Below are 15,260 nucleotides of genomic sequence, written 5' to 3'. Positions count from 1 at the left end.
ACAGTGTGTATGGTAACACCCATTGTTTCATGTTCTCTGTGTATATAAAATCTCCCCACTGTATTTTCCATTGCATGCATCCGATGAAGTGAGCTGTAGGTCACGAAAGCTCATGCTCAAATAAATTGGTTAGTCTCTAAGGTGCCACAAGTACTCCTTTTCTTTTTGCGGATACAGACTAACACGGCTGCTACTCTGAAACCTGTCAAAATATGAGAGAGAATTTGAGAGTGCACTTGAACTTGGATTTCAGGTTTAGCCATGAGAATTCCTATTTCTCTGAACACTATAAAAGTCCTTGAGGTGGCATTCAATCCATCCTTTACAGTGCAACACAGGAAAGATACATGGGAAAGAGGTAATCCTATTCAACCTCATTCTTAATGTATCGCTTCCCTCTTGAAAGTTGCATTGATGACAACTTATTAACACCTTCAACACCTGTGTCTGGGGAGGTCTTCAGAACCAACAGAGAACATCATCAAGGAATGTGGAGGCTTCATTACAACCTGGATCAAGTGAGAGAGTAGCAAGACAGAGGCTGGTGTGAAATCCCAGGGCTCCTCCTCCCTCATGGCCCTTCAGATGGGTGATCCCAGCCTGTAAGTGTGCAGCATACCAAAGTTATAGGGGAACACATGTTGCACCCTGCTGGGTTTTAGGGTGACTACTCTGGGGCCATGAGTTTGAGACAGTCACAGGTAGGTGACCAGAATTTTTATAATATCTTTTTGATTAAATAAATTATGAGTTTTTGTCACTCTTTCAGGGATTTGTTTCTAATTTTCTCCATTCTATTTTCCTTTCAGCAACCTGAGGGCATGCAGGAGAGGAGAGCAAGGCTGTGCATGTCCAAGAGCAGATCTCACAAGAGAGAGGGAGGGAAGAGGGAGCCAAAGAAAGAGCAGAAGGAAGAAGAAAGACCAGAGATTCCTGCTGGAAAACAAAGCAAATAGCTTCCATCCTAAGCAGAAATTAAAAAGAGAGATTTCTGCATAAAAGGTTACAGTGTTTTGGAGCCATTTACTGAAAGAGTAAAGTGAGTTTTGTCATTTTGTGTTGACTAGAAGGAAGAGGCCAGTTAGCTGAAGTAAAGTAAACCCTAATTTTTAAAATAAAATGATTACAGTGATACCTTTGAAGCTGTGTTTCTATTGTCCTCTTTTTACTTTCTCCGTTAGAAGCATGACACTTTAAGGAGAGTGGGTGCCTAGCTGGATCAAGGTTTAAGTGAGCCCTGCATCATTTTAATCTGGATTTCAGTCAGATTTAGATTTAGCACAGCAGTGGACATGCTCATTTAAAGGAGAATGCACACAGGTTGCAGAGCCTTGCAAAATCACGTGTAACCCACTTCGTTTCAATTTTTGTTAAAAATTGGAAACTGAGCCCAGCCTTATCAAGAGGTTTGAGAAAGAAAAATGTCACACAAACTGCCAAGCGTCGCATAGCTCTGACAGTTGGTTTGGTTTGTCTTGTAAATGAAACATTTATTTCTTTAACCACCCCCAAAACATTTATTGAAGAATATATCACTGGCTCTGTTTAAATCCAGGCTTGCTGCCACCCCTTCCCTCCCTGTTATACTTCATTGCTTCATCCCACCACATTTCCTTACCCTTTACTATCCCTCCGTGTTACCCTCCACCTCATCTCTCCCCACCATTCCCCCAATGTCAATTTCCGCACCCGTGAACTAATGTGCCCTCCCACTTCTACCTCCCATGCCTCACCCCCTATCTACCTCAATCTCTCTTGTGCTGGTCCCCCCCGCCCCATTTACTATCTCACTTACCCACTCCACACTTCCTGTGAACCCTTGTTGTCTCATTTCTGACTTTACCTCTCTTATACCCCTGTAATCCAAAGAATTCCCCAATAAAACCAGACAGATGGCCTTCCCAACTATCCCTCACCAGTCTGTGTTCTTCAGGGAGGTTGCCAAGAGAGAACACTGCTCCCACAGTCCAACAAAGCAGGAATGTTCAGCAGAAGGGTAGCAGCACTTTACCCTTACCACTTGTTCCCCTTCCACGATTAGTGTCTTTGCCAAATGAAGGGAGCTGGGCTTCTGGTCTGCCTTTTGTAAGCAGGGCCTAGAGAAGCCCCATCTCCCAAGGTGTGAAGTTTCCCTGTACTCAGGGGAAAGTCCCACCAAATATGGACAAGATTTCCTTCTGGGCGCAGGAAAAATCTGCCCAGGTGATGGGACTTCCCTCAGCAGAGGAAAAAAAAAGAACTAGATAAGTTCATGGAGGATAGGTCCATCAATGGCTATTAGCCAGGATGGTCAGGGATGGTGTCCCTATTCTCTGTTTGCCAGAAGCTGGGAATGGGCAATGGGTTGGATCACTTGATGATTACCTGTTCTGTTCATTCCCTCTGGGGCACCTGGCATTGACCACTGTCACAAGACAGGATACAAGGTTAGATGGACCTTTGGTCTGACCCAGTATGGCCATTCTTATGTTCTTATGTAACGCTCCCCATTATGGGAAAGGCTTCCCTAGGTCTTGCCTATAGAAAACAGGGACTGGGTAATACTATTAGGGAAGATGAAAGATAATGACACTACAGGGAAGAGTAAAAAAAATGTTGGTTGTCCTAACTGATTTTTCCATGATTAGCAAAAATCTTGTCACTTTAAAGCAAAGTAGAGCCTTAATTTTGAATTTCCAAACTTTAAAAGTTTAGGTTGTCTGTAAAGCTTTTCAAAAACTTAGCTCCATCTTAATTCCCTTTTTGTTTGGGAGTATAAAAAAGGTTATTGACCTGTAGTTAGTGTCTGTTAAATGTTTTTCCTTTGTATCAAATGTTATAAAATTAATAAACACAAATGAAAGAACTAAAGATGTGCTCATTTATAGTTGTCATTAGTGGGTTCCTTTCAGGTTCAAACTGGAATTTCACACAGTCCTTCTGTCATACAAAACCGCCATGCTGATGCAATTTTCTTTAACTAAAATTTAAAAATTATATTACACAAGAATTTAGGATAGACACTGTCACAGCTACTGGGTGAGCTATGATTTGGACCCCTTTGCAGTCCCTGTTGAGTGTACCCCTCAGGTGGCAGGCTTTACCTCTCTCAGGGGTAGAAACCTGCAGTTCAGCCGCTCTTAGACTGGCTCTCTGGGTTGCAGGCCCCCCTGTTTCCCAACCATGTTAATGTGACAGGGCCAGCTCTATTTGGCACCTGCAAGAAACTTCCCTCCAGGAGCATGAGACCAGTGGCTGATTAAAATTCTTCAAAACAGCTTTTTCTTCCAAACCAATGTCTTGCCATTTGTCTTTGACTAAACAAACAATCAGAAAAAAAGGTTAAAGGCCTGTAGGCCGGGGTCTTACCCAAAGCTTAATTATGAATTGCAAATTGAAGTAGATGTTGGAAGCTGATCTGGAAAAAAACAAGTCGTGTTCCCTCAAAATACTCATAACCAACTGACATCGATGAACTGAGCTAATTTTAAAGCAAAGGCCTCTATTACTGAAGCTAATGAAGAACTAGCTAGCTGCAGGAGTAGGTGTTTTAGCTTCTCTGTGGGGCAGTGACTGAAGGGTGACATCACACATTTGTCTATGCACATTTTAAAGCCAGTACACTACACCTCCCCTGGCTCACTGGGGATAGGTTATGTCTATTAAAATAATTTCCTCTGCTGTGTTTCCTGACACCTGAGACTGACTTGTATACTCTCCTCTGGGAAGTGAATCCAGGGGTACACAGATAAATTCTTCTGTAATAGGCATCTCAATAGCAGGATCCATCCGTAACAAGATGATTATCAAGAGAACTATCAAAGATGATTTTCCATCCGTAACAAGAAGACTATCAAACAAGGTTACAGTGTCACTACCCACGCTTTTAGGTTTGTGAATGTTCAGCGTCACAGCACAGTAAAAATACCCTGATGCTTCTGATGTATTGTTTAATCAAAGCATGATTTTGAGGATGGATCAAAGTTCAGCTACATATGTCTATAATTAAATGTAACAGCTGACAAGGACAGCATGAAACCATTGATGCATTTATTTATATACTAGCAACACATTCTAAGAAAAAGGGGGAAATTGGTAACAGAAAATCAAAACCAAACAACTCAGAGCCACTATATACGTAAAAATAGAATATGAAATAAACAGAGTAAAAGAAAAAGTTAATATTAAATATGCAAACATACAAATGAATACATTTTGCATTTGTTCTCAGATGTATGAAATGATACTGATGGACGCCCATGCCAGGCCTGGGTGCTCTCAATGCCCACACATTGCATACAGTCTCTAGATATATTCATATAGACTGTCTAAAATTATCCACTAAGAAAACCAGTCATAATCACAGGATATGCAATTATCCCATCATCCACCAAAGCCCTGGAAAACAGAGAGGTCTTGTAGCATGTCCAGAAGAATAACACATCCAGGGTTGGGTGGACTAAGCTGAGAAGTGAATTCCAAGAATCAGGGAACCTTCACAGAGAATCAGTTCCCTTTCTTTAATATTGTGGCCTTGTGTATACTACGGGGGGAGATTGATCTAAGGGTATGTCTACACTACGAAATTAGGTCGAATTTATAGAAGTCGGTTTTTTTGAAATCGGTTTTATATATTCGAGTGTGTGTGTCCCCACAGAAAATGCTCTAAGTGCATTAAGTGCATTAACTCGGCGGAGCGCTTCCACAGTACCGAGGCAAGCGTCGACTTCCGGAGCGTTGCACTGTGGGTAGCTATCCCACAGTTCCCGCAGTCTCCGCTGCCCATTGGAATTCTGGGTTGATATCCCAATGCCTGATGGGGCTAAAACATTGTCGCGGGTGGTTCTGGGTACATATCGTCAGGACCCCGTTCCCACCCTCCCTCCCCCCGTGAAAGCAAGGGCAGACAATCATTTCGCGCCTTTTTTCCTGAGTTACCTGTGCAGACGCCATACCACGGCAAGCATGGAGCCCGCTCAGGTAACCGTCACCCTATGTCTCCTGGGTGCTGGCAGACGCAGTACGGCTTTGCTGCACAGTAGCAGCAACCCATTGCCTTCTGGCAGCAGACGGTGCAATACGACTGGTAGTCGTCCTCGTCATGTCCGAGGTGCTCCTGGCCACGTCGGCTGGGAGCGCCTGGGCAGACATGGGCGCAGGGACTAAATTTGGAGTGTCTTGACCCGGTCATTCTCTTTAGTCCTGCCAGGCAGGCAAGAGATGAGGATTGCTAGCAGTCGTATTGTACCATCTTATGCCAGGCAGGCAAGAGATGAAGATGGCTAGCAGTCGTACTGTACCATCTTCTGCCAAGCAGCCATGAGATGTGGATGGCATGCAGTCCTTCTGCACCGTCTGCTGCCAGCCAAAGATGTAAAGGATAGATGGAGTGGGTCAGAACAAGAAATAGACCAGATTTGTTTTGTACTCATTTTCCTCCTCCCCTGTCTAGATCACACTGCAGTCAGTCACAGAGAAGGCGCAGCGAGGTTAATCTAGCCATGTATCAATCAGAGGCCAGGCTAACCTCCTTGTTCCAATAACAACGATAACTTTGGTGCACCATTTCTTATTGGAACCCTCCGTGCAGTCCTGCCTGAAATACTCCTTGATGTACAGGCACACCCTTTGTTGATTTTAGCTCCCTGAAGCCAACCCTGTAAGCCGTGTCGTCAGTCGCCCCTCCCTCCGTCAGAGCAACGGCAGACAATCGTTCCGGGCCTTTTTTCTGTGCGGACGCCATACCAAGGCAAGCATGGAGGCCGCTCAGCTCATTTTGGCAATTAGGAGCACATCAACCACCACACGCATTATCCAGCAGTATATGCAGCACCAGAACATGGCAACGCAATACCAGGCGAGGAGGCAACGTCAGCGCGGTCCCGTGAGTGATCAGGACATGGACACAGATTTCTCTGAAAGCATGGGCCCTGCCAATGCATGCATCATGGTGCTAATGGGGCAGGTTCATGCTGTGGAACGCCGATTCTGGGCTCGGGAAACAAGCACAGACTGGTGGGACCGCATAGTGTTGCAGGTCTGGGACGATTCCCAGTGGCTGCAAAACTTTCGCATGCGTAAGGGCACTTTCATGGAACTTTGTGACTTGCTTTCCCCTGCCCTGAAGCGCATGAATACCAGGATGAGAGCAGCCCTCACAGTTGAGAAGCGAGTGGCGATAGCCCTGTGGAAGCTTGCAACGCCAGACAGCTACCGGTCAGTTGGGAATCAATTTGGAGTGGGCAAATCTACTGTGGGGGCTGCTGTGATGCAAGTAGCTCACGCAATCAAAGATCTGCTGATATCAAGGGTAGTGACCCTGGGAAATGTGCAGGTCATAGTGGATGGCTTTGCTGCAATGGGATTCCCTAACTGTGGTGGGGCTATAGACGGAACCCATATCCCTATCTTGGCACCAGAGCACCAAGCCGGCGAGTACATAAACCGCAAGGGGTACTTTTCGATAGTGCTGCAAGCTCTGGTGGATCACAAGGGACGTTTCACCAACATCAACGTGGGATGGCCGGGAAAGGTGCATGACGCTCGCATCTTCAGGAACTCTGGTCTGTTTCAAAAGCTGCAGGAAGGGACTTTATTCCCAGACCAGAAAATAACTGTTGGGGACGTTGAAATGCCTATATGTATCCTTGGGGACCCAGCCTACCCCTTAATGCCATGGCTCATGAAGCCGTACACAGGCAGCCTGGACAGTGGTCAGGAGCTGTTCAACTACAGGCTGAGCAAGTGCAGAATGGTGGGAGAATGTGCATTTGGACGTTTAAAGGCACGCTGGCGCAGTTTACTGACTCGCTTAGACCTCAGCGAAACCAATATTCCCACTGTTATTACTGCTTGCTGTGTGCTCCACAATATCTGTGAGAGTAAGGGGGAGACGTTTATGGCGGGGTGGGAGGCTGAGGCAAATCGCCTAGCTGCTGGTTACGCGCAGCCAGACACCAGGGCGGTTAGAAGAGCACAGGAGGGCGCGGTACGCATCAGAGAAGCTTTGAAAACCAGTTTCATGACTGGCCAGGCTACAGTGTGAAAGTTCTCTTTGTTTCTCCTTGATGAAACCCCCCGCCCCTTGGTTCACTCTACTTTCCTGTAAGCTAACCACCCTCCCCTCCTCCCTTTAATCACCGCTTGCAGAGGCAATAAAGTCATTGCTGCTTCACAGTCATGCATTCGTTATTCATTCATCACACAAATAGGGAGATGACTACCAAGGTATCCCAGGAGGGGTGGTGGAGGAGTGAAGGAAAATGCCACACAGCACTTTAAGCACAGCACTTTAAAAGTTTACAACTTTAAAATTTATTGAATGACAGCCTTCTTTTTTTTGGGCAATCCTCTGTGGTGGAGTGGCTGGTTGGCCGGAGGCCCCCCCACCGCGTTCTTGGGCGTCTGGGTGTGGAGGCTATGGAACTTGGGGAGGAGGGCGGTTGGTTACAGAGGGGCAGCAGTGGCAGTCTGTGCTCCAGCTGCCTTTGCTGCAGCTCAACCATACACTGGATCATTCTGGTTTGGTCCTGCAGCAGCCTCAGCATTGAATCCTGCCTCCTCTCATCACGCTGCCGCCACATTTGAGCTTCAGCCCTGTCTTCAGCCTGCCACTTACTCTCTTCAGCCCTCCACTTACTCTCTTCAGCCCTCCACCTCTCCTCCCGGTCATTTTGTGCTTTCCTGCACTCTGACATTATTTGCCTCCACGCATTCGTCTGTGCTCTGTCAGTGTGGGAGGACAGCATGAGCTCGGAGAACATTTCATCGCGAGTGCGTTTTTTTTTCTTTCTAAGCTTCACTAGCCTCTGGGAAGGAGAAGATCCTGTGATCATTGAAACACATGCAGCTGGTGGAGAAAAAAAAAGGGACAGCGGTATTTAAAAAGACACATTTTATAAAACAGTGGCTACACTCTTTCAGGGTAAACCTTGCTGTTAACATTACATACATAGCACATGTGCTTTCGTTACAAGGTCGCATTTTGCCTCCTCCCACCGCGTGACTACCCCCTCAACCTTCCCCCGTCCCTGTGGCTAACAGCGGCGAACATTTCTGTTCAGCCACAGGCAAACAGCCCAGCAGGAATGGGCTATACTGAGTGTCCCTGAAGAAAAGCACTCTATTTCAACCAGGTGACCATGAATTATATCTCACTCTCCTGAGGATAACACAGAGAGAGAAAGAACGGATTTTGGTTGAATGCCAGCAAACATACACTGCAATGCTTTGTTCTACAGTGATTCCCGAGTATGTGTTACTGGCCTGGAGTGATAAAGTGTCCTACCATGAAGGACGAAATAAGGCTGCCCTCCCCAGAAACCTTTTGCAAAGGCTTTAGGACTACATCTAGGAGAACCGCAAATGCCAGGGCAAAGTAATCCTTTCACATGCTTGCTTTTAAACCATGTATAGCATTTTAAAAGGTACACTCACCAGAGGTCCCTTCTCTGCCTGCTGGGTCCAGGAGGCAGCCTTGGGTGGGTTCGGGGGGTACTGGCTCCAGGTCTAGGGTGAGAAACAGTTCCTGGCTGTCGGGAAAACCGGTTTCTCCGCTTGCTTGCTGTGAGCTATCTACAACCTCCTCCTCATCATCATCTTCTTCGTCCCAAAACCTGCTTCCGTATTGCCTCCATCTCCATTGAAGGAGTCAAACAACACGGCTGGGGTAGTGGTGGCTGAACCCCCTAAAATGGCATGCAGCTCATCATAGAAGCGGCATGTTTGGGGCTCTGACCCAGAGCGGCTGTTCGCCTCTCTGGTTTTCTGGTAGGCTTGCCTCAGCTCCTTCAGTTTCACGCGGCACTGCTTCGGGTCCCTGTTATGGCCTCTGTCCTTCATGCCCTGGGAGATTTTCACAAAGGTTTTGGCATTTCGAAAACTGGAACGGAGTTCTGATAGCACGGATTCCTCTCCCCAAACAGCGATCAGATCCCGTACCTCCCGTTCGGTCCATGCTGGAGCTCTTTTGCGATTCTGGGACTCCATCATGGTCACCTGTGCTGCTGAGCTCTGCATGGTCACCTGCAGCTTGCCACGCTGGCCAAACAGGAAATGAGATTCAAAAGTTTGCGGTTCTTTTCCTGTCTACCTGGCCAGTGCATCTGAGTTGAGAGTGCTGTCCAGAGCGGTCAGAATGGAGCACTCTGGGATAGCTCCCGGAGGCCAATAGCATCGAATTGTGTCCACAGTACCCCAAATTCGAGCTGGGAACGTCGATTTAAGCGCTAATCCACTTGTCAGGGGTGGAGTAAGGAAATCGATTTTAAGAGCCCTTTAAGTCGAAATAAAGGGCTTCACTGTGTGGACGGGTGCAGGTTTAAATCGATTTAACGTTGCTAAATTCGACCTAAAGTCCTAGTGTAGACCAGGGCTAGGTCACACAAATTCAGCTAATAACGTAGGTGAATAACGTAGCTGAAGTCGACGTACTTAGATCGACTTACCACAGGGTAAGCTATGTGGAGGGAGTTGCTCTCCTGTTGTCTCCCCTTGCGCTTCTTGTTCAGGTGGAGTACAGGAGTCAACGGGAGAGCAATCTGCGCTTGATTTAGCAGGTCTTTTCACTAGATCCACTAAATTGACCACCAATGTATCGATCGCCGTGTGTCAATCCCCCGGTAAGTGTAGACAAGCCCTGAGGCAGCTCCAGCTTACCCTCTATTTAAATGAATGAGGGAGTAAACTCACTCATCGCAGCACACATCACCAAGGATCTGATTTTCATTTATGGTAAGGCTGCTTTACACTGCTTTGGTTATTTACACCCACTTTAAGGCCTTTTAACACTTCCCAGTGCTTAATTTGTAACAAAAGAGGTGCCAGCGCTCAAGCAATTAGGCGCTGGGGCTAAGGCAATTTTTTTACTTTCATAACTGACGCCACAAGCCCAGAGGTGCCGGGGCTGTGAACTGCCCAAGAGGTGCTGAGGCTCAGCCCTGGCAAGCCCTGGCACAAATTAAACACTGACACTGCCGGAGTGGTATATAGTGACTTTAGGCAAACAAGAACCAGACCAAAAGTGTGACCTAGCATAACACAGTCCATCTGGCTCTTTTCCTTCTCACAGACCTTCCTTTGCTAGTCTATAGGAGGATGTACCCACTCTGTGGAACTGATGGGCCAGACTCCACTCTTCCTGCAAGGAAGATCTCTCTGAATCCAGGTCACCAATCATAAGCCCAGTATGACCCCTCCTGAGCGGTAGGCAAATACAGCTTCCCTCAGCAGTGTCTTGTCTCCACCGCCGTGCAGCAAATAGCCAGGAAGAAGTTGTAAAGGGTGGACCATAGCTTTATCCACAACCAGCTAATATGTTTTCAAACATGACTGTCCTTGTCCATGCTAATGGCACGATTGTGCTTAACATCATGATGTTTAAATTTGGTTAGTTAACGTATTTTCTAACAAGAAAAGGAGTACTTCTGGCACCTTAGAGACTAACCAATTTAATTGAGCATAAGCTTTCGTGAGCTACAGCTCACTTCATTAGATGCATTCAGTGGAAAATACAGCGGGGAGATTTATATACATAGAGAACATGAAACAATAGCTCATGAAAGCTTATGCTCAAATAAATTGGTTAGTCTATAAGGTGCCAAAAGTACTCCTGTTCTTTTTGCGAATACAGACTAACACGGCTGCTACTCTGAAACCCATATTTTCTAACATGATGCATTTTCCCAGTGTAGACAAGAACTTGGAGAAAAGACACAGGTGAGGGATGTATGACAGTTGTACTCAGCAGCAAGGCTATGGAGACCCTCCAGTCCTTCCCACATAGCATGGGGGATCCTAAGCTAACTGAGTTTATTCTACTCATGGTGCTGAAGGTATGAATCAAAGAGAAGCTCTGCTTCTGCTCTGCAGCCCCCAGGGAAGGATTCCTGGATGTCCTTCACTCATACACTTCACCAATGCCTCGCCAAGTTATTCAGGCTGGGTCCTAAGCACAGAATTTGGTCCTTAGGAGATAAATCTGCTCACAGATCTATACAGCAAATCTCAGCTGATATTCTGGGCTCCCTGGATGCGCAGAATGCCAGTAAAAGGGCTGCCATGATGGCCTTAAACCTGATAGATCTGCTCCCTGGAGGCTCTCTCATATGGAGATCCTGGGATAGCAGAGAGCAGCCGTTAATGGTTTCTACAATGGGCAGGAGGGAACCAGCCCAATTAAGGGCAGCCGCAGGATTGGGGTGGTGTGCAAAGGGGATCTTTGTGTCCCTCTCCCCAGCTGTGACAAGTGCTACTCATCTGTAGTTGAGGACCTGGCCATTTAAATTAATAGATTTCTTTATGCATGGGATCAATTAAATCCCAGGTCAATAGAACTCAGATCTCAGCTGTAAGGTAAGTAAACATCATATGTAAAGCCACTCTTTGGTCTGCTAACTTATCCAATACAGTCCAGTTACTCAACCACAAGTAGTTCTGGGTTGGAGTCATCCTATGACTGACAGTAATTTATGTTCCTTTGAAGGATGAAGATTCGGATCCGTGTGTTATTTGTCATGATGATCTCGAGACTGGCTGTATAGTGGAACTTCACTGCATGCACAGCTTTCACAAAGAGGTACTGCAAGAAACTCAAGGGGCCCTATTCCCTGTCAGTGATAGTTACTTGGAAGAGGAAGGATTCCATATATGACCTTCCACAACAGCAACTAGACTTTGACTGAGCCCCTTTTACTGGTGATTGAGATGGTGGGTGGGGGTGTAGAAGCTGCTGCACTACTTGATGCTCCTCCTACACTGGATGAATTCCTCAGTGCCCAGCTAAGCTGCCTCCATGACAGCTTTGTACTAGAGGAATGAGACAAAAATTGCCCTAATGCAGGACCAGATCAGAACCTCTGTATCCAGTGTGTATTTGTTCCTGATATCAATTGGTTGAAAAATAATTATAGCAAAAGAATGGAATCCGGAGGTCTCAGCGGAATTGGTACTGGGATAGGGATAAGAGGGTTTAACTTCTAGGCTCTAGTTCAAATCTCTCCCAGGACAGAAGTGGCCAAGCATTGCTATAAATGTTGGATGCTTGGTGTGAAAGAGTTTGGTGGGTTTGGTACAATCTTCAGTGGACAGCTGATCACATGGCAACAACCAGTAGCATAAATGGCACCCTTATTAGCACTCTCAGCAAAGTGACCAAGGATCAAATTAGCCATAGAAAATGTATCATGTCCCTAGAAATGATCTCCCAAGGTGATGTTTTAGGCATAATGGCTGGGAAGCTTGATACTGCTGCTTATATTATACCTCTTCTGTGGATAAACATAGGACCTTAGTCTCAAGAACTGTCAATCTAGCACTAAATTAACTAACTAACTAACTAAATAAAGAGCGAGAGAGAGCTAGAGATCTTATACTCCTGAAAAATTAAAATTGGGTCTGATCCTGATCTTATTGAAGTCATTTAAATGAAAGCAGAATTGAGTCCAATAACTGCATTCATGGAGGAACTCATGGAGGATGGGTGAGATCATGGAGGACCAGAGAAGGGGACCTGGGGAATTACAGACCAGTCAGTATAACTTCGATACCTGGGAAGATACTGGAAAAAAATATTAAACAAACCATTTGTAAATACCTAGAGGATAACATAATCATGCCAAACAAACCTAATTTCTTTCTTTGATAGGGTTACTGGCCTAGTGGATGGGGGGAAGCAGTAGCCAAAATATATCTTGATTTTCATAATGCTTTTGACACAATCCCACTTGACATTCTCATAACCAAACTGTGGAAATGTGGTCTAGATTAAATTACTATAAGGTGGGTGAACAACTGGTTGTAATAACAAAGGGTAGTTATTGATGGTTCACTGTCAAGCAGGGAGGGTGTATCTAGTAGGGTCCCACAGGGGTGAGTCCTTGGTCCAATACTATTCAATATTTTCGTGAATGACTTGGATAATGGAGTGGATAATATGCTTATAAAATTTGCGAAATGACATCAGGTTGGGAGGAGTTGCATACACTTTGGAGGACAGGATTAGAATTCAAAATGATCTTGAGAAATTGGAGAATTGGTCTGAAATCAAGGAGACAAAATTCAACAAAATTAAGTGTAAAGTACTACACTTAGGAAGGAAAAATCAAACGCACAACTACAAAATGGGGAATAACTGGATAGGTGATAGTACTGTTGGGGGTTATAGCAGATATAAAATTGAACATGGGTCAACAATGTGATGCAGTTGCAAAAGAGGCTAATATCATTCTGGGGTGTACTGACAGGCGTCATATGTAAGATATGGAAAATAATTGTCTCATTCTACTAGGCACTGGTGAGGCCTCAGCTGGAGTATTGTGTCCAAGTCTCTCTGTCACACTTTAGGAAAGATGTGCATAAACTGAAGAGAATCCAGAGGAAAACCAGAAAAATGTTAAAAGATTTCAAAAACCTCACTTCTGCGGGAAGGTTAAAAAAACTGGGCATGTTTAGTTTTGAGAAAAGAAAACAGAGGGGGGATCCTGACAGCAGTCTTCAAATATGTTAAGGGTTGTTGTAAAGAGGACAGTGATAAATTGTTCTCCATGTCCACTAAAGGTAGGACTTAATCTGCCACAAAAGAGATAGATATTAGATATTAGGAAAAACTTTCTAACTATAAGGATAGTTAAGCCCTGGAATAGGCTTCCAAAAGAGATTGTGGAATCCCCATCACTGGAGGTTTTTAAGAACAGGTTGGACAAACACCTGTCAGGGATGGTCTAGGTTTAGTTGGTCCTGCGTCATTGCAGGGGGCTGGACTTGATAAACTCTTGAGGTCCCTTCCAGCTTTATTTTCTGTGATTCACTGAATACATGGGTTTTTATGCTGCATTTTAAAAAAACGGTTAGATCAAAGCTTTGGTCATGTATGGGAATTTACCAATCATCCCTCTCAAAAATCCTGGTAGTTGAGCGTCAGTGCAACAAGTTTCGATTGCTAACTTTCTCTTTCCCATATTCTTTTCCTCCAACAGTGTATTGAAAAGTGGCTGCTAAAGAAACCAACCTGCCCAACTTGTCGCATCCATGTGCTCATGTCAAACTCTATTTTAGACCTTCATCAACCAGGATGAAAAGGGAGCTCAGAAGGACTCCACAGAGGACTCATTCAAAGCTCCATTTCACTTAGAGAAGAAAAAACAAAAAAGAATTGTCATGCCTTAGATCACAGGGTACAAGGTAGTTATAACAAGTATAGCTTTTTTTAATGTTAGAAATCAACTTTAAAGATCAAAAATGACTTAAATGAAAACCAACTAACACATTCTGCCTGTGCATGCCACTGCAACATGAGAATGTTTGTGGGAAAAGAGTGAAAAAAAATATTTGTTTTTATAATTGTACAGACAACTGTAAATAAAAATCACACATTTGCTACAAAAAGAAATAAATTTAATGGTGAATTTAACTCATTTTTGTTAAATGGCTGGATGATATGATTATTATACAATGGGGGAACTCTTTAATCCATATTGAGAGAATTAAGTGACACACTGGGATGAAGTTAAACATTTATTACAGTGCCACTGAGAGACTCTGGATTGACAGATATTACAATGAAAGCAGGAGCAGTGATGCTGTAATCTTCCATTTTTCTCTAAACTTTCCCCACATTATTCTTTTCAATATCAGTATATTAATCCTATTCATTTTTGGGGTTCTAGGTTCCCATGGCTATTATGAAAATCAGTTGACTAGTTGGTCGATCAGATCATAGTGCTCTGGGCCAGTTGAAGGACCGATTTAAAAAAAACTTGCTTATGCAGAAGACACTTCAAGAAGATATATCAACAGAATATAATTCCACTAGCAGTGTTTAAATTATGGCAGATGTAGTGATACAAAATGAGAAAGGGCAGGAAATTATTGTAACTATAATCATATGCAATACAAATCTAAGGCTGACTCTCATCTCATGTATCCCATAAAGTCAAATTATGCCCTTGAATGTGCATGCAGGAGTCTCACTGGTGTGGATGTGAGCAGCACAGGTTGCGGGGCAGAATTTGGCCTGTTGCTTAGGGATTGCAGCATATACTGAGTTGGTCAGTATGGGATATTGCTGGTATGTCTAGAACTGCCCTCCATCTATATTCTCTAGTCACTAAATCATTATGGAAAGGAATTCCCAAGCCATACATCAAATCCCATAGGCCAAATTCTTCCATATCATCACTGATAGATTTGAAATATTGCATTCCCCAAGAATCAGCCCTATTTTCCATGTTGTTTAATGTACTCTCTATGTGAGGCCTTCTGGGAAGATTGTTCCTTGACACAGG

The 15,260-nt window shown here is 44.6% G+C and overlaps 1 protein-coding gene across 4 annotated transcripts in view; it reads left to right on the top strand.

The window, feature by feature from the left end:
• Nucleotides 1-14,325, top strand: part of LNP1 (leukemia NUP98 fusion partner 1) — a 42,711-nt gene extending 28,386 nt beyond the window's left edge. For 3 of the 4 annotated variants that reach the window (XM_073307740.2, XM_073307731.2, XM_073307722.2), the window contains exons 6-7: nucleotides 11,462-11,554; nucleotides 13,953-14,325. In XM_073307740.2, coding sequence (XP_073163841.1) covers nucleotides 11,462-11,554; nucleotides 13,953-14,051 — 192 coding nt within the window. In that variant the 3' untranslated portion in view covers nucleotides 14,052-14,325. Of the gene's footprint in view, nucleotides 1-809; nucleotides 2,781-11,461; nucleotides 11,555-13,952 lie in introns of those variants that run through there. The other variant, XM_073307750.2, reaches the window with a different exon arrangement.
• The last annotated feature ends 935 nt before the right edge of the window (nucleotides 14,326-15,260 follow it).

This window comes from Lepidochelys kempii, chromosome 1 (genome assembly GCF_965140285.1).
Source record: "Lepidochelys kempii isolate rLepKem1 chromosome 1, rLepKem1.hap1, whole genome shotgun sequence".
Classification (NCBI taxonomy): Eukaryota; Metazoa; Chordata; order Testudines; family Cheloniidae; genus Lepidochelys; species Lepidochelys kempii.
This window is presented reverse-complemented; position numbering and strand designations above follow the sequence as displayed.